This window comes from Budorcas taxicolor, chromosome 9 (genome assembly GCF_023091745.1).
Source record: "Budorcas taxicolor isolate Tak-1 chromosome 9, Takin1.1, whole genome shotgun sequence".
In the NCBI taxonomy this organism is placed as follows: domain Eukaryota; kingdom Metazoa; phylum Chordata; class Mammalia; order Artiodactyla; family Bovidae; genus Budorcas; species Budorcas taxicolor.
Window position 1 is genome coordinate 9073914 of NC_068918.1, and position 27428 is coordinate 9101341.

Consider the following 27428-nt stretch of genomic DNA (forward strand, 5'->3'; position numbering starts at 1 on the left):
TTTGTGGAGAATAGACACCCACACCCGTCCCTCTGCAGCGCGGAGGTGGGCCTGTTCCCAAAGACATCTTCAAACCTTTTGCTCTTTCCCTTTTTATCATCTCTGCCTCTACAGCTCCATATCCGTATTTAATGGTTAAGGGTCTGAGAGTCTTGTTCTGTCATCCCCTTGATTCATTCTGTATGTAGTGTGTCATCTAAATGATATGATCTTTTGGTCCTTCAGCGAAAACTTCCATTTTAGCACCTTGTCACACATTTCAAAATATTAACTGCTATAAAATTTCATTGCTTCTATCGTGATAATCCACTTCACAGTTTTGCTTGAGACTGACCCAGAATTATGTTGACACTGTCTGTGCTCCCCGCAGCAGGGAGCTCAGGAGTAAATCTTAGAAAATGCCCAATAAATATATTCTGACCTGACTTGACAGAAAGTAGAAGCCTACTTATCTTGATCTGTAGTTTCAGGTGCAGCGTTATGTCTCGCAGAGTCTGGTAATGCTGGGAAGTTGCAGCTTGTTGAGAAGATCTATAATATCTCTGCTTCTGTCAGAAGTAAACAGCTTTGCTGATGATCTGGGTGCCATCGACCAGGTACATACAACTTGAAACTGTAACTTTCTTTTATAGTTAATTAATGCAGCTGTAAACTTGTTTTCACTCTCTCTTCCTCTCTCTTTTCTGCCAGGCAGATATTTTCGTCATTACCTTATTTCTAGTAATATGTGACTATTGCTACTGCCTGCTGAAATTACAGAAAGATATTTTCATAAGATAGTTTTCAAAATAATACCATTTTATCACCCTTACTGGTATATATGTGTCAAAGGTATTACTAGTAACGGCAAAGGAGTGGCATTAAGCCTCTGCAAGTAAGTAGTGTGTTCCTAAAGCAAAGCAGTGAGAGGAGAGTTAACAAGAGGGGATGCTAAATGGAGAATAACCTCTGACCAATGGTTCTTATTTCTGATTGCTCACGAGACTTATCTGACTGACTTAAATATCCAGTTGCCAAGGCATATGCCGATCGAATTAAATGGAGGTCTCTGGGGTTAAGATGCAGGTACCGTAGTTCAGTTCAGTTGCTCAGTTGTGTCCAACTCTTTGTGACCCCATGGACTGTAGCACTCCAGGCTTCCCTGTCCATCACCAACTCCTAGAGCTTGCTCAAACTCATGTTTATTGAGTCAGTGATGCCATCCAACCATGTCATCCTCTGTCACCCCCTTCTCCTCCCACCTTCAATCTTTCCCAGCATCAGGGTCTCTTCAAATGAGTCAGGTCTTCACATCAGGTGGCCAAAGTGTTGGCGTTTCAGCTTCAGCATCAGTCCTTCCAGTGAATATTCAGGACTGATTTCCTTTAGGATGGACTGGTTGGATCTCCTTGCAGTCCACGGGACTTTCAAGAGTCTTCTCCAACACCACAGTTCAAGAGCATCAATTCTTCAGTGCTCAGCTTTCTTCATGGTCCAACTCTCACATCCATACATGACTACTGGAAAAACCATAGCTTTGATTAGATGGAACTTTCTCAGGAAAGTAATATTGCTGCTTTTTAGCATGCTGACACATTACTCTAAGTCCCCTACATGCAAGCAAATTCCATTCTGAAAGCATGTTCATAAGTCCAGTTTTTTCTAAGTCCAAAAATGTTAGCCCAGGTAGCCATCTAACACAATTGGCTTGGCTATACAGTACTGTACAGTAATACATTTATAACACTTTTCACACAAATAATATATACATAAAAAGCAAACACAAAAACGTAAAACATTTTAAACCTTATTCTACCTTGAAAAGTACAGTAGTGCCAGCTACTTCACCCCTGCTTTTACACTTGCTTCGGGACACCCTGGGCTTGAAATAAAGATACTGTACTCTGTATTCAATGCAGTAGTGTACAATAATGTGCACAAAAGCACAACCAGTTGTAGAGAATGCATGCATGTGACAGTGTACACCAGGCACGTGAACTAACTTATGTCATTCGACATACGAGCTTGAAGTTTCACATGTAGGGGACTTACTGTATCGACATTGTTAAAGCTCACCAGGTGATTCCATTGTGCAGCCAACTTTGAAAACGATTCTCTCAGCCCTTTTATCCGTGAGTCTTACGTCACTGCTAACAAATGTATCTAAGGAACAGGAGTCATTCTCATGTTTTAACGTTGACAGTGACATATTTTATGTGTTCATTTTGTCAGTTAATCTAATATTATTATTTCTGTGGTAGAAGTAAGCACAATCAAAGGAAATTAGAGACAGAAATGTTTTGGTAAAGAGAAAAAAATTAATATTAAGAAAATTATGTATGTATAATATTAAACACTTAACCAAATTCATACATCTAAGTTTTCTACATTTAATAACAAAATATTGTATAATCTAATTGTCATTCAATCAATGACATGATAAATTACCTAGTTAGTAGTTTTTCAAGTCACTGTTAAATGGAGAACTCTTGTAAGAGCTCTGTTAGATTTTTTTTTAATTAGTTGTTACTAATGATCTCAATGAGCAAAAAATCCTCTTAAGAAAGAAATAAGGCACCTTTACTAATGGAAAAAATTGGTTTAAAGTGCATGGTGCTGTTTGTAGGATCTGCAAGACCAAGAAAGTGATCAAGGTAGGTTTCAGGTCCTTGAAAAGATTGCATGAAAAAGGAACAGCTTGAAAATGGATTTGAATTGAAAAACAGAGAATGTATAATGTCAGGATACCGAGTGTTATTTTTAAAAGGTGTGCCCAGAACTCTGAGGAAACAGGTTGAGCTCATGGCATTAAAACAGGAATTAATGTGGGAAATTAGTTTGAATGGAACCAGATTTGTGTGGAGAATAACAAAGTACAGGAAAAGAAATTATTAACATATTCTCATTTAATTTTCGGGCTTCCCTTGCCAAACTACATGAAGTAGTTTTGCTTTTTACCTAGTTTATAGATAAAGAAATCAAACCTTAGAAAAGTTAAGCAGCTTGATGAAGCTTGCAGAAAGAACACACGCTACAAGCCATGATTCAAAACCAGGCATTCTGATTGTTAAGCAACCTTAAAACAAGCGTAAAAACACAAAAACAAGAGTTAGTTTTTGGGCAGATAATATGTCTTAACATGCTTTACCTGAATTGTTCCGTTCAATTCTTTTAATAACCTTTCAAGATATTAGTATTACTGTTTAATGACAAGGAAACTACTCATCAGCATTCTTAAAAATGGATGACAGAATTTACTCCAGTCAATTTAAGGACAAAGAAAAGAATGCATGAAAAGCTATGGAATTGTTGAAGAAAAGCCTAGGCCCCTTCCATAACTTTATTTTCTTGGGCTCCAAAATCACTGTGGACAGTGACTGCAGTCATGAAATTAAAAGATGCTTGCTTCTTGGAAGAAAAGCTATGACAAACCTAGACAGCATATTAAAAAGCAGAGTCATCTCTTTACCAGTGGAAGTCTTTATAGTCAAAGCCATGGTTTTTCCATTAGTCTCGTACAAATGTGATAGTTGGACCATAAAGAAGGCTGAGTACCAAAGAATTGGTCCTTTCTAACTATGTTGCTAGAGAAGAATCTTGAAAGTCCCTTGGACAGCAAGGAGATCAAACCAATCAATCCTAAAGGAAATCCACCCTCAATATTCATTGGAAGGGCAGATACTGAAGATCCAATGCTTTATTTGCCACCTGATGGGAAAAGCCAACTTGCTGGGAAAGACATGATGCTGGGAAAGATTGAGGGCAGGAGAAAAAGGGGGCAACAATGGTTGGATGGCACAGTCAACTCAATGAACATGAGTTTGATCAAGCTCCGGGAGATAGTAGAGGTCTTGGAAGCCTGGTGTGCTGCAGTCCATGGGGTCGCAGAGTCGGACACGGCTGGGTGACTGAACAACAGCAACCTCCCACAATCACCGAGCAAAGTCTAGTTTCAGCGGAATTGCTGCCTTCCCCATCATGATCACAAAGTAGCTTGGCTGACTCCAGGAGCTACTCCTATAGACACAGGGTCCATAAAACAGCCTGGCCACAGTGTACACCAGCCACATAGATGCCCTCACTATATGCCCTCACACACTGAATCTCACTGTGTGATTCAGTTTCAGCTAATACAGTTTTCCTGTGTACGTTTATTTCTAAACTAACAACATATTCAAAACCAAAGCAGCAAGGAAATATAGAAAATTTACTTCTATGCTTTTCCAGATTTTTTTTTTTTACTATAAAAGGGTATATAATGACTAACGATTAGTCAGTTCAAGGTATCTACTACATGTAAGGCTCAGAAATTCAGTAAAACAGTGGTAAGAGATGGAGTTAGAGTAGAAGGGAATATAAGGGGCATGAATGTAAGAAAGCCATATATTTGGAACACTCAATGCAATAAATCTTCTACAAGCAGCAATAGAAATACTCACTTGTATACAAGAGCTGTTATACAAAGGACTCAGGAAATGTTTAATGTGAAGGAGATAGGAAAATCAGTGTAAAATTAATATTATAAAACTAAGAGGAAAAATGAATGTCACTAAGTAGAATTAGGAAAATGGAAAGAAATGCTTCTTGGAGAACAGAAAAAGTTTATTTTGTATATATTGAATATGAGGAAACATTGAAGTTGTCAAATGTAGAAATGTGAAATTAAAGCTTGAGAGAAAGAGGGACCTACATAAAAATTAGGGGACTGTCACTATATGGCAATCATGAAATCATAGTCAGAAAGAGAACAGGGACTCAGAAAAGTGCTGTGAAGTGGGAGAGTTAGCAAGGAAAGACCAGCTTTATTTTACTATTAGATGTTAGATGAAATTATAAATGCCATCAGTCTGATTTTATTATTGACCATTTGGTGATATCCACGTGTAGAGTTGTCTCTTGGGTTGTTGAAAGGGTGTTTGCAATAACCAGCGTATTCTTTTGACAAACTCTAGTAACTAGCCTTTACTCTGCTTCATTTTGTACTCCAAGGCCAAAGTGAAAGTCACTCAGTCGAATCCGACTCCTTGTGACTCCGTGGACTGTGTAGTCCATGGAGTTCTCTAGGCGAGAATACTGGAGTGGGTAGCTGTTCCCTTCTCCAGGGTGTCTTCCCAACCTAGGGATTAAACCCAGAACTCCTGCATTGCAGGTGGATTCTTTACCAGCTGAGCCACTGGGAAGCCCGAGGTGGCTTCTCTGTTATTCCAGGTATCTGGAATAACAAACATGTCTGTTACTCCAGGTATCTCTTGACTTACTAATTTTCCGCTCCAATTCCCTATGATGAAAAGGACATCTTTTTTTCTTGGTGTTGGTTCTAGAAAGTCTTGTCAGTCTTCACAAAACTAGCCAACTTCTGCTACTTTGACATTAGTGGTGGGGCCTAGACTTAAATTACCGCGATGTTGAAGGGAAACGGATCGAGATCATTCTGTCATTTTTGAGGTTTCACTTTTGGACTCTCTTGTTGACTGTAAGGGTGTACTGCTGATCCTGTTCATGGCGCCAGTTATCTTGCTGTTCGTACTGTTCGCTGAACCCAGCCTAGGCAAGGTGTGAGTTAAGAGGCTGGAAAGAGACTTGAGGAGCCATAGGAACTGCAGGCATGTTTGCTGTCTCCTTGCTGGCATGGCAGCCGTAACAGCTTCCCTCCTCTTGTGGCTGACCCAGTGGACACAGGTGTGACGCAGCAGTAATGCCGCCGCTTTCTCGATGGAGCTCACATGCACATACCACACCAAGTGAGCACCTTGCACCGTGCACGCGCAGTACTGTGAATGATCTCAGCTGTTACATAATCATTATTTACAAAACGTGGGGTAAGAGAGTCTGAACATGCCCATTTGCTCACTCAGAGGGCTATACCATTTCTTCTAAGGGATTCTTGCCCACATTGGTAAATGTACTGGTCACTTGAATTAAATTTGTCCATAACCCATTCATTTTAGTTCACTGATTCCTAAGATTTCAATGTTCACTGTTGCTAACTCCTGCTTGACCACATCCAATTTACCTTGATTCATGGGCTGAACATTCCAAGTTCCCATGCAGTATTGTTATTTATGGCATCAGACTTTACTTTCACCACTGGACACATCCGCAGTGGAGTGTCATTTCCACTTTGGCCCAGCTGTTTTACATTCTTTCTGGAGCAATTAGTAATTGCCCTCTGCTCTTCTCCAGTAGCATGTTGGAAACCTTCTGACCTGGAGGGACTCATCTTCCAGTGTCATATATTTTTGACTTTTCATACTATTCATGGGGTTCTCATGGCAGGAATACTGAAGTAGTTTGGCATTTCTTCCTCCAGTGTACCACATTTTGTGAACTCTTCACTGTGACCCCTCTGTCTTAGGTGGCCCTACAAGGCATGTCTTGTAGCTTCACTGAGTTATGCAAGCTCCTTTGATACAATTCTTATTGGAGATTTGCATCTCAAATTTGCATATTAAGGTGAATTTTTGGAAAGAATGTAACAAATTGTCTTTTTAAAATAAAATTTGTTGAACTTATTAAAAAGAGTTTATTAGAAAGATATACAGAGTACCCTTCCCAATGTAAATAGCTAAAACTCTGGACAGATACACGAATTAGTGAATTTTAGACAATAAGCAATACAGAGTTGTGATTCTTAAGATAAGTAAACAAGCTGTGTAGCCCATGATTGCCTTGACTTTTAGCCTGAAGGCCCACCAGTCCCAGTGCTCTCGCTGAACTGGTGGGTCAGAGTCTGGAGTTCCAGAGAACTGATGTAGGGAAATTCTGGGTCAGGGTCATGGAGAGAAGAAAACTCTGAAAAGGAAGAGCTCAAGTAATTTCTGCAGAGGTTTTCTTGATTTCTTGTTGACTACTACGCTGCATGTGTATAGGAGGATACTTCACAAGGCCAAATAAAGAAAACCTGCTCAGAAAAGAAATACTGCAAAGAACAATAGTGCTTGGGATGATCAAATTCTATTCAGCTATAAAACCAAGACCTTGTTTAATAAGGCATTCAGTGGAGACCCTAAGATGTTGAACCTTAGCACTATAGTACTTAATAGTTCTAGGATAAAGACTGTTTTAGACAGATTCTAACAGAGAGTTGGAAACACAGCATAAAGAGAACTTGTTGATTCACAGGTAAAGTAGCTGGCTGCTGGAAGAACATTATCGTTGCTGTTCCAGTGGCCATGTTGCATCCACCTCTTTGTGACCCCATGGACTGCAGCACACCAGGCTTCCCTGTCCTTCACTATCTCTGGTAGTTTGCTCAAATTCATGTCCATTTAGTCTGTGGTGCTGTCTAACCATTGCATCCTCTGCTGACCCCTCTCCTCCCACCTTCAATCTTTCCCAGCATCAAGGTCTTTTCCAATGAGTCAGGTCTTTGTATCAGGTGACCAAAGTTTTGGAGCTTCAGCTTCAGCATCAGTCCTTCCTGTGAATATACAGGGTGTGAATGCTAAGTGGGAATTGATCCTTTCAAATTGTGATGCTAGAAAAGATTCTTGAGAGTCCCTTGGACTGCAAGGAGATAAAACCAGTCCATCCTAAAGGAAATCAATCCTGAATATTCGTTGGAAGAACTGATGCTGAAGCTGAAAGCTCCAATACGTTGGCCAACCTGATGTGAAGAACTGACTCATTGGAAAAGACCCTGATGCTGGGAAAGATTCAAGGCAGGAGGAGAAGGGGACAACAGAGGATGAGATGTTTGAATGGCATCACCAACTCGATGGACATTAGTTTGAGCAAGCTCCAGGAGTTGGTGATGGACAGGGAAGCCTGGCATGCTGCAGTCCGTGGGGTTGCAAAGAGTTGGACATGACTGAGCATCTGAACTGAACTGATTTCCTTTAGAATTGACTGGTTTGATCTCTTTGCAGTACAAGGCGCTCTCAAGAATCTTTTCAGCACCATAATTTGAAAGGTTCAATTCATCAGCACTTAGCTTTCTTTATGGTCCAAGTCTTTAATCTGTGTGTGTGTGTGTGTGTGTGTGTGTGTAACATGGAATATATATTAGGAGTTATACAGCTCAACATCAAAAATAGCTGATTAACTCATGGGCACATGAAAAGATGCTCACCATCACTAATCATTAGGCAAATGTAAATCAGAGCCACAGTAGGATGTCATCTCACACCTCTCAGAATGGTAGTCTTCATAAAGTACACAAATAACAGGTGTTAGTGAGGATTTGGAGAAACGGAAACCCTTGTACACAGTTTGGTGGGAATGTAAATTGGTTCTGCCACTGTGGAAAACAGTATGAAAGTTTCTCATTAAACTGAAAATAGAACTACCATATGACTCAGCAATTCCACTTTCAGGGTATGTATATCCAAAAAATACTAATTAAAAGATACTTGCACTTTGATGTTCATAGCAGCATTATTTATGATTGCTAAGTTATAGAAGCAACCTAAGTGTCCATCAGGAGATGAGTAGATAAAGCTGTGACTGCACACACACACAGACGCCCACTGGAATACTACTTAGCAATAACAAAACGAATAAAATCTTGCCATTTATAGCAACATGGATGGACTTGGAGAACCGTATATTAAGTGAGGTAAGACAGAGAAAGACAAATATATCACTTACATATGGAATGTAAACAAATACAACAAACTAGTGAATATAGCAAAAAAGAAACAGACTCACAGATGAAGAGAAGAAGCTAATAGTTACCAGTGGGGAGAAGGTAGGGGGAGGGACATATAGGTGTAGGAGGAAAAAGTGGTTATTATAGGATTATGTAAAATCATGTGTGTGAAACTTCTGAAGTTGTAAAGCACTACAGAATTTAAGGAAGCTTTTCATTCAATTAGAAAAAAGAATACATGAATAAGAAGGAGACAAACAGGAAATTTCAACATAAATATAAAAGCAGTATATACCAAGAAAACTGTGAAAATAAGTAAATATAAATATGAAAAAAATTAGGCAGTATTCTCAACAATATAGACTAAATGCACACATTCCTTGAAAGCTGAAAATTACCAAAACTGACTCAAGAAAAAGTAGAAAACCTAAAATTACACTGATTAAATAAAGTGTATTTAAAATTATGAACCTCTCTACAAAGACCACTCTGGGGCCAAATAAATTATATCATGCATTTAAGCAAGAAACTACCCAAACTCTCTTTAGAGACTGAAAGAATAAGGAACATTTCTGATTCATTTCCTGAGACTATCGTTACTTTGTATCAAAACTAGACAGACATTGCAGGAAAACAAAGCAAAACTGAAAACAGACTCAGACTCTCTCACATGAACACACAAGTAAAATCCTTACTGTGTATTCGAAATAGAACCCAGCAACATACAAAAAAATAAAAAAATACATGATGTTCATGTATTATCTCAGGAATGAAAAGTTGTTTTCACATTTATAAAACAATCTGTATAATTCATATTAACAGAAGACCCATATTATCTTAGTATATGCAGAAAAATCAGTTGCCAAAATTCACCACCCATTCATGAGTTTTTCGAGAAAATACAAAAGTAAGAACAGAAGGAAGCTTTCTCAACACAGTAAATTTTGTTTTCTGTGAAAACCTTAATGGATATACCATGGTGAAAGACTGAGTGCATTTCACCAAAGGAAAGGAACAAGGAAGGGATCTTCTGTCTTCTCACTTGCAGTTATCCTTGCGCTAGCCCTCCTTGCCATTGCAATAAGGCTGCTGTACTTTGAGAGGAAACAGTAAAACTGTATTTAGAGTCAACATGTTTAGAAACAGAGAAAATCCTAGCGTTTACCGAAAAGCTACCAAGTAGATAAGCCTGAAATACAGCACATACTTATGGCCTACTGATTTTAGACATATCTTAAGATAATTTGATCAGGAAAGAATGGATCAACAACTCAGTAAAAAAAATGAGCAAAATATTTAAACGCATGAACGAATACGTAATGTTGGTGGTTTAGTCACTAAGTCGTATGTGATTCTTTCGACCCCATGGGCTGTAGCCGACCAGACTCCTCTGTCCATGGGATTCTCTAGGCAAGAATACTGGAGTGGATTGCCATTTCCTCCCAAAGGGGATCTTCCTGACCTAGGAATCAAACCCAGGTCTCCTGCATTGCAGGTAGATTCTTTACCAACTAAGCTACAAGGGAATGGACAGCAAATACCTGAATAAACTGTGATTTGATTAGTTGGCAGAGAAATGCAATGGACAGTGACAAGAATGGCTAAATTGTCAAAAGATTAATGTGGCAAGTTTTAAAGAGGTTCTGGGAAGTCATAAATAGCTCAATTTGGTTGCTAAGTTGTGTCCTACTCGTTGCACCCCATGGGCCGCAGGATGCCAGGCTTCCCTGTCAATCAACTGCCAGAGCTTGCTCAAACTCATGTCCATCGAGTTGGTGATGACATCCAACCATCTCATCTTCTGTCATCCCCTTCTCTTCCTGCCTTCAATCTTTCCCAGCATCAGAGTCTTTTCAAATGAGTCAGCTCTTCACATCAGGTGACCAAAGTATTGGAGTTTTAGCTTCAGCATTAGTCTTTCCAAAGAGTATTCAGGACTGATTTCCTTTAGCATGGACTGGCTTCTCTATCACCACAGTTCAAAAGCATCAGTTCTTTGGTGCTCACCTTTCTTTATAGTCCAACTCTCACATCCATACATGACCACTGGAAAAACCATAGCTTTGACTAGATGGACAGTTGTCGGCAAAGTAACGTCTCTACTTTTTAATATGCTGTCTAGGTTGGTCATAACTTTTCTGCCAAAGAGCAGGCGTCTTTTAATTTCATGGCTGCAGTCACCATCCTCTGATTTTGGAGACAAAAAGGTAAAGTCTCTCATGTCTGCATTGTTTCCCCATCTACTTGCCATGAAGTGATAGGACCGGATGCCATGATCTTAGTCTTTTGAATGTTGAGTTTTAAGCCAGCTTTTTCACTCTCCTCTTTCACTTTCATCAAGAGGCTCTTTAGTTCTTGGCTTTCTTCCATAAGGGTGGTGTCATCTGCGTATCTGAGGTTATTAATAATTCCCCTGGCAATCTTGATTCCAGCTTATGCTTCATACAGCCCAGCATTTTGCATGATGTACTCTGCATATGAGTTAAACAAACAAGGTGACAGTATACAGCATTGATGTACTCCTTTCTCAATTTGGAACCACTCTGTTTTTCCGTTGCCTTTTCTAACTCTAGCATGAACATCTGGAAGTACACAGTTCACATACTGTTGAAGCCTGACTTGGAGAATTTTGAACATTACTTTGCTAGCATGTGAGATGAGTGCAATTGTGCTATAAATTGAACATTGTTTGGCATTGCCTTTCTTTGGGAATGGAATGAAAACTGATCTTTTCCAGTCCTGTGGCCACTGCTGAGTTTTCCAAATTTGCTGCCATATTGAGTGCAGCACTTTCACAGCATCATCTTTTAGGATTTGAAGTAGCTCAAAAGGAATTCCATCACTTCCACTAGCTTTGTTCATAGTGATGCTTTCTAAGGCCCACTTGACTTTGCATTCCAAGATGTTTGACTCTAGGTGAGTGATCACACCATTTCGGTTATCTGGGTCATGAAGGTCTTTTTTGTACAGTTCTCTGTATTCTTGCCATCTCTTCTTAATATCTTCTGCTTCTGTTAGGTCCATACCATTTCTGTCCTTTATCGTGCCCATCTTTGCGTGAAATGTTCCCGTGGTATCTAATTTACTTGAAGAAAAATCTGGTCTTTCACATTCTATTGTTTTCTTCTATTTCTTTGCATTGATCACTGAGGAAGGCTTTCTTTTCTCTCCTTGCTACTTTCTGGAACTCTCCATTCAGATAGTTATGTCTTTCCTTTTCTCCTTTGCCTTTTGCTTCTCTTCTTTTTTCCACTATTTGTAAGGCCTCCTCAGACAACCATTTTGCATTTTTGCATTTCTTTTTCTTGGGGATGGTCTTGATCACTGCCTCCTGTACAATGTCACGAACCTACATCCATAATTCTTCAGGCACTCTATCAGATCGAATCCCTTGAATCTGTTTGTCGCTTTCACTGTATAATTGTAAGGGATTTGACTTAGGTCATACCTGAATGATCTAGTGGTTTTCCCTACTTTCTCCAACTTACATCTGAATTTGACAATAAGGAGCTCATGATGTGAGCCACAGTCAGCTCCCGGTCTTGTTTTTGCTTACTCTATAGAACTTCTCCATCTTTGGTTGCAAAGAATATTATCAATCTGATTTTGGTGTTGACCATCTGGTGATGTCCATGGGTAGAATCTTCTCTCGCTAGTGAGAATATAAAACAGACTAACGGTTCCTTGTAAAATCAGTTACCATATGGCCAAACAATTCAGCAGCTATGTTAATAGTATCTTTAATTTTAAGAATGTTAATCTGACAATAACTCCATTACACTGACAGGAGGATCAATAAGTAAATCAGAATATTTACCAGAATATTGTTCAACCATAAAATGTATTGAGTCAACAGCATGTATAAATCTAACTACGCTGAGAAAAACAAGTTTAGTTTAGTTTAGTTTAGTTGCTCAGTCGTGTCCGACTCTTTGCGACCCCATGAATTGCAGCACGCCAGGCCTCGCTGTCCATCACCATCTCCCGGAGTTCACTCAGACTCACGTCCATCGAGTCAGTGACGCCATCCAGCCATCTCATCCTCTGTTGTCCCCTTCCCCTCCTGCCCCCAATCCCTCCCAGCATCAGAGTCTTTTCCAATGAGTCAGCTCTTAGCATGAGGTGGCCCAAGTACTGGAGTTTCAGCTTCAGCATCATTCCTTCCAAAGAAATCCCAGGACTGATCTCCTTTAGAATGGACTGGTTGGATCTCCTTGCAGTCCAAGGGACTCTCAAGAGTCTTCTTCCACACCACAAGAGCATCAATTCTTCGGTGCTCAGCCTTCTTCACAGTCTAACTCTCACAGCCATACATGACCACAGGAAAACCATAGCCTTGACTGGACGGACCTTTGTTGGCAAAGTAATGTCTCTGCTTTTGAATATGCTATCTAGGTTGGTCATAACTTTTCTTCCAAGATGTAAACATCTTTTAATTTCATGGCTGCAGTCACCATCTGCAGTGATTTTGGAGCCCCCCAAAATAAAGTCTGACACTGTTTCCACCGTTTCCCCATCTAATCCCATGAAATGATGTGACCAGATGCCATGATCTTCATTTTCTGAATGTTGAGCTTTAAGCCAACTTTTTCACTCTCCTCTTTCACTCTCATCAAGCAGGCTTTTTGGTTCCTCTTCACTTTCTGCCATAAGGGTGGTGTTATTGCATATCTGAGATTATTGATATTTCTCCCGGCAATCTTGATTCCAGCTTGTGCTTCTTCCAGTCCAGCGTTTCTCATGAGGTACTCTGCATATAAGTTAAATAAGCAGGGTGACAATATACAGCCTTGACATACTCCTTTTCCTATTTGGAACCAGTCTGTTGTTCCATGTCCAGTTCTAACTGTTGCTTCCTGACCTGCATACAGATTTCTCAAGAGGCAGGTCAGGTGGTCTGGTATTCCCATCTCTTGAAGAATTTTCCACAGTTTACTGTGATCCACACAGTCAAAGGCTTTGGCATAGTCAATAACGCAGAAATAGATGTTTTTCTGGCACTCTACTGCTTTTTCCATGATCCAGCGGATGTTGGCAATTTGACCTCTGGTTCCTCTGCCTTTTCTAAAACCAGCTTGAGCGTCAGGGAGTTTACTGTTCACGTATTGCTGAAGCCTGGCTTGGAGAATTTTGAGCATTACTTTACTAGTATGTGAGATTAGTGCAATTGTGTGATAGTTTGAGCATTCTTTGGCATTGCCTTTCTTTGGGATTGGAATGAAAACTGACCTTTTCCAGTCCTGTGGCCACTGCTGAGTTTTCCATATTTGCTGGCATATTGAGTGCAGCTTTCACAGCATCATCTTTCAGGATTTGAAATAGTTCAAGTGGAATTCCATCACCTCCACTAGCTTTGTTCGTAGTGATGCTTTCTAAGGCCCACTTGACTTCACATTCCAGGATGTCTGGCTCTAGGTGAGTGATCACACCATCATGATTATCTGGGTCGTGAAGATCTTTTTTGTACAGTTCTTCTGTGTATTCTTGCCACCTCTTGTTAATATCTTCTGCTTCTGTTAGGTCCATACCATTTCTGTCCTTTATCAAGCCCATCTTTGCATGAAATGTTCCCTTGGTATCTGTAATTTTCTTGAAGAGATCTCTAGTCTTTCCATTCTGTTCTTTTCCTCTATTTCTTTGGCTGATCGCTGAGGAAAGCTTTCTTATCTCTTCTTGCTATTCTTTGGACCTCTGCATTTAGATGGGTATATCTTTCCTTTTCTCCTTTGCTTTTCACTTCTCTTCTTTTCACAACTATTTGTAAGGCCTCCCCAGACAGCCATTTTGCTTTCTTGCATTTCTTTTCCATGGGGATGGTCTTGATCCCTGTCTCCTGTACAATGTCATGAACCTCATTCCATAGATCATCAGGCAGTCTATCTATCAGATCTAGTCCCTTAAATCTATTTCTCACTTCCACTGTATAATCATAAGGGATTTGATTTAGGTCATACCTGAATGGTCTAGTGGTTTTCCCTACTTTCTTCAATTTAAGTCTGAATTTGGCAATAAGGAGTTCATGATCTGAGCCACAGTCAGCTCCCAGTCTTGTTTTTGGTGACTGTATAGAGCTTCTCCATCCTTGGCTGCAAAAATTATAATCAATCTGATTTCAGTGTTGACCATCTGGTGATGTCCATGTGTAGAGTCTTTTCTTGTGTTGTTGGAAGAGGATGTTTGCTATGACCAGTTGGTTCTCTTGGCAAAATTCCATTAGCCTTTGCCCTGCTTCATTCCGTATTCCAAGGCCAAATTTGCCTGTTACTCCAGGTGTTTCTTGACTTCCTACTTTTGCATTCCAGTCCCTTATAATGAAAAGGACATCTTTTTTTGGGTGTTAGTTCTGAAAGGTCTTGAGAAAAGTAAACCAGTCCTAAAAGAACATACAAGGTTTATTAAGTTTCTATTCAGTTCCAAAACAGGCAAAATTAATGTATGGTGGAAGATACCAGAGTAGTGGTTGATTTGGAGATGGCTCTAGGATTGCCTAAAAAGGAACAGGAAGGAGTAGAGTGTGGTTACAAGGACAGTTGAGTTTGATTGTCACAATTCATCAAAATGGGCACCGAATTTCTGGACACTCCACTGTCTGTAAACTATAACTCAATTAAAACATAGCATTTGAAATTTAACAGTTTTTTTCTGAATCCAAAATAGGTGTAATAGTAAAATTTTCTCAATACTTTTTTAAAGCGAGTGTTTTAACTCAATTTCAATATATATTCTTCATATGTAATCTACAGTGATTTAGATTTATGTACAATTGGGTTTGTATCCTCTAATGTTGTTATCTTTTTTACAGCTGTGTTTATTTAGAAGAATGCAGTTTTCTTAGGTCTTGAAGAAACTCCATGATGCTGAATATAAAACTTTACTAATATTTTGACAAATATGTATTTGTATTCTCCTGCTTGGAGTCTTTTCTTATCAGTTGATTAAAATTCAGCATTTATATCTGTCTTTCATTAGGAGTGACAGAGTCTTCTCATCATGATTGTTGTGTATTCACCTTCTTGTACTAGTCACCTTGGTTTTCTGTTTGTTTTTAAAATAAATTGAAAAGTTACTCCCATAGGAATACGCAGACTTCTGACATGTTGATTTTCTAAGGACTTGCATTGTTTGTTCAGAATAGAACAAAATCAAGACATTGGTTTTAATTTTCTTACATTGTGCCAGTGGGTCTCTGTGTTAGAAAATTTTGTGAGTAACTTCTTCTTTGAATGACTTCCTCTTTTCAGATAGAATTCAAACAGCTATTGTTTAGGAAAAGCCAGCCAATTCACAAATTGTTACAGAGAAAACATGGGGGCATTCTCGCTGTAAAAAAAACAATAGATACGTTTTTAGTAAGTTTTCTGTTTTGTTTATTAGAATTTTATTAATAAGTTTATAAGTTTGTCTAGATATCTAGATGGTCCTCGATTTTCACAGAATCATCCTTCTTATCAGGTGTTATAAAAATTTTCTCCTACTGGTTTGTCAGTATATTTCATTTCTAAATTTTAGCAAAAGCAGAGTGTTTTGTTAATAGAAAGGCATTAGAAAGGCAACATGGAAAAAGAGGCATAACTGTTTAGTTTATACTTTATATGGTTGTTAAAGAATCCTACTGCAATCCTGGCTACCCATCAGAGCCCTGTAAACCAACCAGTTGTCTTGAGGTGAGAATAAGTAGGAAAGTGGCAAAGATAGTATTTTTTAAAGAAGCTGAAATCAATAGATAGACCTTTTCTATGATGTGTCAAGTGAAATCCGATAGGAGTCCAGAGACAAGGCAGAAATAGGCAGTACGGAGATTCAGTGAGGGCTGGAATTGCTGTCCACACTTGTGAGCATACTCATGATTAGACTCTCAGGTTGAATCCTGTGAATCAGAGAGGCCTTATTCAATACCAGCTTTACTAATTATTTCAGAAATAGGCAAGGGCACAGGTGAAGCAGAAAGAGACGTTGGACATTCTGTACGTTTCCTAAGATCCTTGTTGTGAGACATGTCTCTCTAGCCTCCAACAATAGATGAGGTCCCCAGGTGAGATTGTGTGGGGATCTCACACAGAGGGAGCTTTATGTTGTTAAACGTTTCCGTTTTATAGCCTGGAGAATTTTACAGCTCAAACGGCTGCCTTCAAGGAGCTGTGTCTCATAGATTCTGAGTCAGCTTAGCTAAGTAATATTTTGCTAGGAACTCCCCACTAAGGACATTCACTAGATAAAATTTCCTTCTAATAACAAATGCCAGGAGATCCACTTGAGGAGGAGATAGGCCTGGTCATCAATTTATTTTCTTTCTCTCAGGGCATATCCCCAGTAAGTACCAGCAGCTTTATCTTCTTCCTCCCAGCTGGCTGTCAAGTTCCTGGAGCCTCTCTGTGCTAGAATTGTTTATGGAACAGAGTCAACTGAGAAAGAAAAGAATTTTATAAAGGTATATTTCAGTTATTTGAAAGTCAACAGGGTTATGGTATTTCATTCAAAGAAGCTGTACAATTTATAATTATAATTATATAATTTTATATATTATACAATAAACTATATTCCAATAGGAAGAGGTAAGTAATTCAGTAGAAAGGATAAGTGAGCTAACAATATGAAAAGGCAGTTTAATAGAGAGGAAACACGAAAGGAAAACTAACATGAGTGAATGATGTTCGACCTCAGCAGTGCCAGGAAATGCAAGTCTAGAAAAAAGCAGTTTGTTTCATACTGACTGTATTGACATTAACTTAAAAAACTTAATTTGACAACAATATCAGGTGTTAATGATTGTGTGGGAAAGTGGAGTTCATCACCTGGTAAAGTCAAATACACACACACACACATACAACTGTGTATATTGTACAAAGGACACTGCAGGGATGTGTGTGTGTTAGCATTTTTGTCATAGCTGAAAATTGGAAATAACAGTGTCCATTGTCAAAAGATGGCTGGGTGTGGTAGGGCAAACATGAATATTCTGTAGCAGTTAAAATGAATAAATTAAGTCTTCATGTATCAACACTGATACACTTTGAAACATAATTTTGATTTGCAGGGAAGAAGGAAGTATTTAAGAAGGAAAGAGACCCAAATATACCAGTCTTGACAGTTTTATTTACAAGACTTTAACATACACCACACACGTAAAACATGTCTCCAGTATATTCATACTTTTAACTTTTCTTTTACAAATACAAAATCTGAAATAAATGTAAGAAAATGTTAATGAGTATTGAAAATATATAATTTGTGTACTCCAGATCTATGCTTTTTGCATTGTGAAATATTTTTATGTTGAAAAAATATTTCAGAGCTAAAAATATAAAATAGATTCTAAAATAAAGAGTCTCCTTGGGTATCAGAACTATATTCATTTCAAATTAAACCTTAATTTTTAATGGCTTTTTTACAGAAATGTTTTCTCCTTTGATGTATTAATAGTTCATAATTCTCAGCATGTTTTGAGGTATAGTGACCAAGCTATTAAAAATGACTATGCTTTTAGAATAGTGCTATGGTTAGGGTGAAATCTGAATTTAGAATATTATATGCATACTCATGTTAAATACTTTTTAAGTCTAATGTTTACACAGTAAATGAAATTTCTGCATGAAAATAGATTTTTTAATTGTAAGTAAATCCTGTTAGCAGAAGTAAAGCTTATTAGCAGAAGAAAAGTAAAAACTTGGTTGTTTACATCAGGAGGCATTTTTACATTTCAGATGTCTATTTAACTTGTTAAATCAAAGCTAAGCAACTCATTTATAAAAATAGAACATACAAATTAAAGATTCTGAATATGGAATGAGTTTATGCATACTTTCTTCAAAGTAAACTAGTTTTTTACATCAGTGCAAAATATAGCAACAAAATAAGCATTTTTAATAAAATAAAAAGAAAAAATAATCATAGCTCAGAGCCAGAAACAGCTGACCTATTTCAGCTGAGAGAGGAACCATATTATTTTCTGCAATTATGCATATTTTGATCTTGTCTAAGATCTGGGAAGCCTGGTGCAGTCGGCAGTCAGTCCATCGGGAAGAATAGATATTGCATCAAATTATGCTCAAGTGGACACTATCGGGATTAGGGTTCCTCAGCATGGCTTTTCCCTTTTAATTTTGAATTGATTAACCAGGACTTAGAAATTCTCAACCATGAGCTCTATTTCAGATCAGGGCAGTTTTGTCTTTACCAGTGTTGTTTATGCAAGTAGCTATTTAATTACCAGGTAAGGATGAAATAAGGCTTAAAAGTTATCAGAATGTACTATGGGCCTAAACACTTCCACATCACTGAATGCATTTTTATAGCTAACTTTTTTAAATTAATGAATTAGTTTATTTTTAATTGGAGGATAACTGCTTTACAATATTGTGTTGGTTTCTGCCATGTATCAACATGTATCAGCCATAAGTATATCTCTGTCCCCTCCCTCTTGAGCCTCCCTCCCACCTCCCATTCCATCTGTCCCCTCTAGGTTATCACGGAGCACAGATTTGAGCTTCCTGCGTCATATAGCCAGTTCCCACTGGCTGTTTTATATATGGTAACATATATGTTTCAGTGTTACTTCTTATTAAGATAAAACTTCTATCTGTGAGCTCAGCTGACAATGGAGATGAAAATTAGCTTGAGCATTTGCCGCATGGAGGCTTGATATTTTTAGGAGATGTCTCCAAAGGTAAGCTCAGTCATTTTGGCCAAGAGCCTAGCCTTTGAATCAGATGCCTGATTAAAATGCCACGTGGCCCCAGTCGTGTCTGACTCTGGAGCCCTTTAGATTGTAGCCCCCCAGGCTCCTCTGTCCATGGGATTTTTCAGGCAAGAATACCGGAGTGGGCTGCCATGCCCTCCTCCAGGGGATCTTCCTGACCCAGGGATCAAACCCAAATCTCCTGAGTCTCCTACATTGGCAAGCAGATTTTTTACCCACTGAGCCATCAGGGGAGCCCCATTTTAGCTGCCCTGCATATAGGTTCATCAGTGCCATGGGGTGGAAGGTGGGTGGGAGGTTCAAGAGTAAGGGGACAGCCATATACCTGTGACTGATTCATGTTGATATATGGCAGAAACCAACAGAATATTGTAAAGCAATTATTTTCCAATTAAAAATTTTTTCAAAAAATTTAAATGCCATATGACTTCTGGAGTACTCTGTCTTGTTAACAAATTTGAAGGCTCTATAATGAATTACAAACTTACAGGCAATGCAGAGGATTTTTAAGTTAACCATGAGGATGCCTTTGGTAAAAATCTAGACTGTATAGGAAAAACAACTTATTTTCTTCAACAAATAAATTGTATTATGGTGAGAAGAGGTGGAATGGGGAGAAAGAGAGGAAGGAGGAGGCTGTGTTTTAGGACAGCATCTTCCCAGAAGCTTGGGCAAAATCATCTTCAGCCAGCACTGAGAGCAGGCCCTTGAGGAGCTGGAGACTGTGGAAGGAATCCTGGAGGTGTCTGTTTTTGTATCTGCTGTCTCTCCCGTGCCTTCCATCATGATCACGGTCATGTCAACATGCGCTGATAGCATGAATGGTTAAAACTGAAAGAAGCCCAGTGTATGGCAGAAAGCAGTGAGAAATGAGACTAGGAGAGCGGAGAGCACGGACGTCGGGGGAGATGAGGGGAGCAGTGAAAATCCTGATTGTGTCTGGGAGAGACGTTAGGTATCATGTGATGTGTTCTCTGTTTCCAAAATTGCTTTTACAGATTTGACTGTTGTAAGTTTGTGGGGTGGTGTGCTATTGATGTTGATTTTAAAAATATTTACTTAGCCTTTTAGAAACCTGGTGAAGTTTCGGACACCGTGCTTACTTCAAATGCATGCTTTATAGTCGCATGGCATGTAGATGATAACATTTTAAAGTAGAACACCATTACAGTATTTCTGCAGAGTACAACTTCCACTCAGATGATAGACTGAGAACTGCAGTTCAGTTCGGTTATCAGTCGTGTCCGACTGTCTGTGACCCCATGAACCACAGCACGTCAGGCCTTTCTGTCCATCACCAACTCCCGGAGCCCACCCAAACCCATGTCCATTGAGTCAGTAATGCCATCCAGCCATCTCATCCTGTGTCATCCCCTTCTCCTCCTGCCTTCAATCTTTCCCAGCATCAGGGTCTTTTCCACTGAGTCAGCTCTTCTCATCAGGTGGCCAAAGTATTGGAGTTTCAGCTTCAACACCAGACCTTCCAGTGAACACCCAGGACTGATCTCCTTTAGCGTAGACTGGTTGGATCTCCTTGCAGTCCAAGGGACTCTCAAGAGTCTTCTCCAACACCACAGTTCACTGAACACTGGATAAATAAATGGATGTTTTGTTTTATCTTTGCCTAAAAGTAAAATTTCTTCTGGTCTATGTATAAGTTGTCTTATTTTGCAAAATCTCTGTTAACCAAAATAGTTTCAAAGTGTTTGGTAATTTTAATTGCACCCTTATTCTATTTAAATTTAGAGTTATAGGCCTGGTGAGAAAAAACAACCAACGGGAAAACTATAAAGATATAGTCAGACTTCCTTAACCTATTAAAGAAAACATTGTTCAAAATAAGCACTTGAATTTCTGTCTAGTTCGTGCTAGAGGGCATAATCAATGTACGATAAAAGACCAGGATGAATGATTGCTTATAATGGCCTCTCAAAATATGAAAATGAGTTATTAGAATTGATGCACTGATGTTTTAAAATAATCGTGGATTTACTTACAGTCTGATCATGTATGAAGACAGAGATCTGATAGAATTGTGGAAATATGGGGACAGAGCCGAGTGCTAGCGGGGAGCCACTTTTTGTTCTGACTGCATCAATAACTAGTTTAGTGGCTTTGGAAAATCCACTCTTCCAAGCCTAATTCTAAAATCGGATGCAGTTGCTGTTTGGTGAGAAGTATGTTTTTTTGTTTGTTTGTTTTGTCCTCAGTCAGTCGAATCAGAGTCTTAGAGTGGCAGCCAACCCACCATGTGGTTTATGGGTACTCTTCAGACGGACTGCGTCATAATCACTCCACTTTTCTGGCCGTTTTGCCATTTTAGCTTGGAGAGCATCTCAAGGCTTATAAAGAGCAGATGCCCACACAAAGCACAGCTAAGCGCTGATGCTCATTAGAATGACCCATGAATCTGTGTTTGTCTTTTTCTTGTCACCGTCATTGCCCATAGCTTTTTAAATCACAATATGAAAAATTCTTTGGGACATCCCTGGTGCCTGAGTGGTAAAAGAATCCACCTGCCAATGGAGGAGACCCAGGTTTGATCCCTGGGTCAGGAAGATTCCCCTGAAGAAGGAAATGGCAGCCCACTCCAGTATTCTTGCCTGGGAAATCCTGTGGACAGACTGCACAACGACAACGACCAATGAGTGTGGGAGGGAGAAAGTGTTCATTTAATGCTTTTAGATATTCATAGCATGAGGGTAAATTTGGTCACCTGGTCCATCATATTGTTGGAAATTGATTCATCTTTTGTCTTGGATTTCTATGTTTATTTAATATATTTGGAAAATATATTGATGCATGGAGTGAATTGAGGCTCTAAGTGGAAAAGAATTCAACTTTCCTGTTATGTGTTGAATAAGGCTAGGGCCTTTCCTGTGGTTTATGATGCTTCCTTTAGTATATACTTTGTTTTCACATATAGAGTTTATTCATTAATCTCACCTGTGGATTCCCACACTACTACTACACTAATTTAGTTACTGTAGATTTAGTACATATTTTAATATACAGTTGTTACAGCTACTTTTCATTAATTATTCTTCCTGTTCATATTCCTAAATTGCCTTGACAATAACTTTTTCAAGTTCAAAAATAAAACTACGTAGGTTTTCATTGAGATTTTTTTGAGGAAATGTTTTTAAAAATTACGTCTTCAAAAAGACCAATCATTGTAGCTTATAGCTGATGTTCTCTATATGTATCATATTTTCTTATTTTATGTCAACTAAAAATTCTCAAGTTCTTCCTTTGTCATTTATTTGATTTTTCTGTAATAGTGCTTGTTAGGTTTATTGTCTTCAGCACAGATTTCAGCTTTCCTTTTGGAATTTGAGTTCCCATAAATTTGGCGCATGCCACCACATTCCATTTTATTTCATTTTTATATGCTCTCTATAATTAAGTCCTCTTGCCTTTTCATCTCCTCTTGGCTTCTCCCCTTCATAACTGGCATGCGTCCTTTCCTTTCTCAGAGCTTCCCTCTGTTTACTCTGCGCCTCCTCAGTAAGTCTTTTTCTTCATGTTCTTCCTCCTTGTATTAATATTTGGGTTCTTTGCCTTTTCTTGTGTCTCCTCTCAGTGTTTCTCATGGAATCTGCATTTTGGTTTGTTTGCATTTTTCCTCATCTTCTTATGAGGAACTTGTCATTGGATCTGCCTGAGATTTTCCCACAGATGCCTGTGTCATTTGTCCCTGGTGAGGGCACTCACTTGGGTGACAGGAGAAGCCCCTCTCTCAACCCTGTCCAGGGGAGCAGATTGTGGCACTCATGCCCATTGCTTTCTGCTGACCCAGCATGGACTGTGAGACCCTGGGCCACTCTGATACCCTTACCAGAAAGCAGGACTGGCTTGCTCAGCGCCAGCTGCGTCCCTGGCTTCTGCACCTCTCGCCATGCAGTGGTGCTCCCTGACCCCCAGCCTGTCGTTTGGCATGGACAGAAAAATTTGCAGGAAGGTTATGGATTATGTTTCTGTCTTCACCTTCCTCAGCTTCTCACATAGAGTTTCTTTTACCCTCACAGATTCGTTAGTGCCAAGTTGGAGGACTCTTAGGGGAAGTCATTTGTAGCAAGAATCTCTATCACTTTTTAAGGGTTCTGTGTCCTTACTCGGAATTGAAAGGAGAGAGGGAACATTTCCTTATTAATTTATTTTGAGAGTTAATTTTAAAAAAATTAACTGTGCTTAAATAAAAGAATCAGTGGTGATTTCTCTACAAGTTCTGAGGAGGAGTATAGAGTCATTTGTCTCATACAGGAGCAAACAGTTGCAGGGGGACCAGGTGTACAGCGGCTGTCACAACAGTTCTGTGCCTTAAAGTATAATTAATTCAAGAGGCTTTCAGTAAGTATAGAAAATAAAGCCAATTATTTCTGCTGTATCTGGCTAGGCTGGCAATAAAATGTCAATTATACATGGTTAATTCTTACTTTTTTCCTCTAAGTGAGAGAACGTATTGCTGCCACAGCTGTCAGATTGAGGTCTGTCAGTACTGAAAAGAGATTATCAGAGTCATTTCAGTGTCATGAGAAAATCCGAGTATATTTCAATAATGGATCCTTTCCTGATTTTTTTGCTCCCTCTGGCAAGTAAACTTTTGTTTGTTCTGAACAATTTTGTGATGCAGTTGAAACCTAACACCTTCTTACCAGTCATATTTGATTACCATAAGCAAAGGCACCCAAATCCTTCCCAGTCCTACCTCTGTATGATAGATATTAATTTGTTTTACTAGAAATAACTATAATCAAGTATCATTTATCTGTCTTTTTTTTCTAATGCACTGAAGCTAGCAAAAATGCCTTATCCATTGTCTTCTCTCTATATCTCACCTATGGAAAAGAATGTGTTGCTCAAATCAGAATTTTTTCACTTTAAGTAGAGAGAAATCAACCCATAATCAACAACTCTCACTGACCTTAAAACACACTACTTTCTAAACTCTGATTCACTCAAAATTAAAAAGGAAAGAAAAGAATATTAGAAGCTAGATCTCCTCACGTTGTGCAGTAATCCTTTGAATATGTAAAAAGAATGATTTCAGGTGAAAGGCTGATCTGTGGCTCTCTGTATTTTACTGTGAAGCACATATTTGGTATTTTATAAAGTACCTATAGAAGAAATAGAAAGGAATGAATTTGACACCAAAAACAAAAATAAGACAGTTAAAAATAAACTGATACTACACCAAATTAGCAAGCTTCCTGCATAGAAAACATCAGGAAAATGAAAAGGCAACCCATGGAATGGGAGAAAATATTTGCACATCATATTTCTGATAAAGGGTTCAGTTCAGTTCAGTTGCTCAGTCATGTCTGACTCTTTGCAACCCCATGAATTGCAGCACTCTAGGCCACCCTGTCCATCACCATCTCCCGGAGTTCACTCACACTCAGATCTGTCGAGTCGGTGATGCCGTCGAGCCATCTCATCCTCTGTCGTCCTCTTTCCTGCTGCCCCCAATCCCCCCCAGCATCAGAGTCTTTTCAAATGAGTCACCTCTTTGCATGAGGTGGCCAAAGTACTGGAGTTTCAGCTTTAGCATCATTCCTTCCAAAGAACACCAAGGACTGATCTCCTTTATTTTATTTTATTTTTTTTTTAGTTTTTTATTTTTTTAATTTTAAAATCTTTAATTCTTACATGCGTTCCCAAACATGAACCCCCCTCCCACCTCCCTCCCCATAACATCTCTGTGGGTCATCCCCATGCACCAGCCCCAAGCATGCTGTATCCTGCGTCAGACATAGACTGGCGATTCAATTCTTACATGATAGTATACATGTTAGAATGCCATTCTCCCAAATCATCCCACCCTCTCCCTCTCCCTCTGAGTCCAAAAGTCCGTTATACACATCTGTGTCTTTTTTCCTGTCTTGCATACAGGGTCATCATTGCCATCTTTCTAAATTCCATATATATGTGTTAGTATACCGTATTGGTGTTTTTCTTTCTGGCTTACTTCACTCTGTATAATCGGCTCCAGTTGCATCCATCTCATCAGAACTGATTCAAATGAACTCTTTTTAACGGCTGAGTAATACTCCATTGTGTATATGTACCACAGCTTTCTTATCCATTCATCTGCTGACGGACATCTAGGTTGTTTCCATGTCCTGGCATGGACTGGTTGGACCTCCCTGCAGTCTGAGGGACTCTCAAGAGTCTTCTCCAACACCACAGTTCAAAAGCATCAGTTCTTCAGCGCTCAGCTTTCTTCACAGTCCAACTCTCACATCCATACATGACCACAGGAAAAACCATAGACTTGACTAGACGGACCTTTGTTGACAAAATAATGTCTCTGGTTTTCAATATGCTATCTAGGTTGCTCATAACATTTCTTCCAAGGAGTAAGTGTCTTTTAATTTCATGGCTGCAGTCACCATCTGCAGTGATTTTGGAGCCCCCAAAAATAAAGTCTGACACTGTTTTCACTGTTTCCGTATCTATTTCCCATGTAGTGATGGGACCAGATGCCATGATCTTAGTTTTCTGAATGTTGAGCTTTAAGCCAACTTTTTACTTTCTGCCATAAGGGTGTTGTCATCTGCATATATGAGGTTATTGATATTTCTCCCGGCAATCTTGATTCCAGCTTGTGCTTCTTCCAGCCCAGCGTTTCTCATGATGTACTCTGCATAGAAGTTAAATAAGCAGGATGACAATATACAGCCTTGACATACTCCTTTTCCTGTTTGGAACCAGTCTGTTGTTCCATGTCCAGTTCTAACTGTTGCTTCCTGACCTGCATATAGGTTTCTCAAGAGGCAGGTCAGGTGGTCTGGTATTCCAATGTCTTTCAGGATTTTCCTCAGTTTCTTGTGATCCACACAGTCAAAGGCTTTGGCATAGTCCATAAAGCAGAAATAGGTGTTTTCCTGGAACTCTCTTGCTTTTTCCATGATCCATCGGATGTTGGCAATTTGATTTCTGGTTCCTCTGCCAGAGATCAGAAAAAGGTCAGTTTTCATTCCAATCCCAAAGAAAGGCAATGCCAAAGAATGCTCAAACTACTGCTCAGTTGTACTCATCTCACACGCTAGTAAAGTAATAAAGCCAATACGATGAGTTAATTTCAGCAAAATAAGATTTCCTGTAACTTACCAAGTGTTAGGGCCTAAGAGCATTGTGCAGTAGAAAGCCACAACTCTTAGAGTAGTAGAGCTGGGTGGGAAAGGAAAGATCATCTGGACTGATCCCTGCATTTTACTAGTGAAAGAACTCCAGTGAGGTTCTGTGACTTGCTCAAGGTTGTTTATTCTTACAGTAGCCAAAACAAGAATGCTGTGCAAACTTTACAGCTTCAGTGTTTTGAGCCATAGGAAGAAAGTCATTTAATACTTTTGAATCTCTGTTTCTTTTCTCTAAGTCAAAGTTAACAATATCTACACCACATACTTAAATGGCCATGAAAGGCCTATGAGACAGTGTGTATCTGAGTGCTTTGAAAACTGTATTGAAACTGACAGATCAAGGTCTGCAGAATCCATAGATTCTCTGTCAAAGTACTAATACTAAAGCTCAGTCTCTTTGGAAGAGTTAAATTCAAAGCCCTGCCTGAGTCCTTGCACACATGTCTCGCATATTTTCTGTATCAGGATCTAAAGTAGATTCTGTTAAGGGATTCTCTGGCCGTCCAGAGGTTAGGGCTCCATGTTTCCACTGCAGGGGGCATGGGTCCCATCCCTGGTTGGAGAACTAAGATCCTGTAAGCTAAAAGAAAAAAAAAAGTCAAAAAAGTAATCAATCAATTAGCTTCTGTTAGAAGATTCGCAAATAAAACAGAGCCATAGAAAGTACAATCTAAAAGGTAACTATGTTGAGAACATCGGTTTTTGATGATTCTTGTTCTTCAAAAACTGTAATATTTTATTGGAATATCCAAGTAATGGACTATCTTTGTTAATTGGGTTTTATATTTAACTAAGAATAAGTTCAGCATAATTACATATTTTCTAGTCCTTGGGCTTCAGCTGAACTAGAGAGACTGCATTAATAGTAATTCTATGTGACCATAAACTATTTTAAAAATATATGTTTTTTTTCTTATTCTTATTTTCATGTTTCTTCTAAAAGTACAACATGGAGGTGGGGAATGAGTTAATTGAGGTTTCTGAATCATTTGGATTCTGGTTAAGGTTTGTATTTGAGAAT

The 27428-nt window shown here is 39.0% G+C and overlaps 1 protein-coding gene across 1 annotated transcript in view; it reads left to right on the forward strand.

The window, feature by feature from the left end:
* The window catches only part of MEI4 (meiotic double-stranded break formation protein 4), a 198538-nt gene that overhangs the window by 118320 nt on the left and 52790 nt on the right, over positions 1-27428 (forward strand). The window contains exon 4 of the mRNA XM_052646102.1: positions 465-596. Coding sequence (XP_052502062.1) covers positions 465-596 — 132 coding nt within the window. The remainder of the gene's footprint in view (positions 1-464; positions 597-27428) is intronic.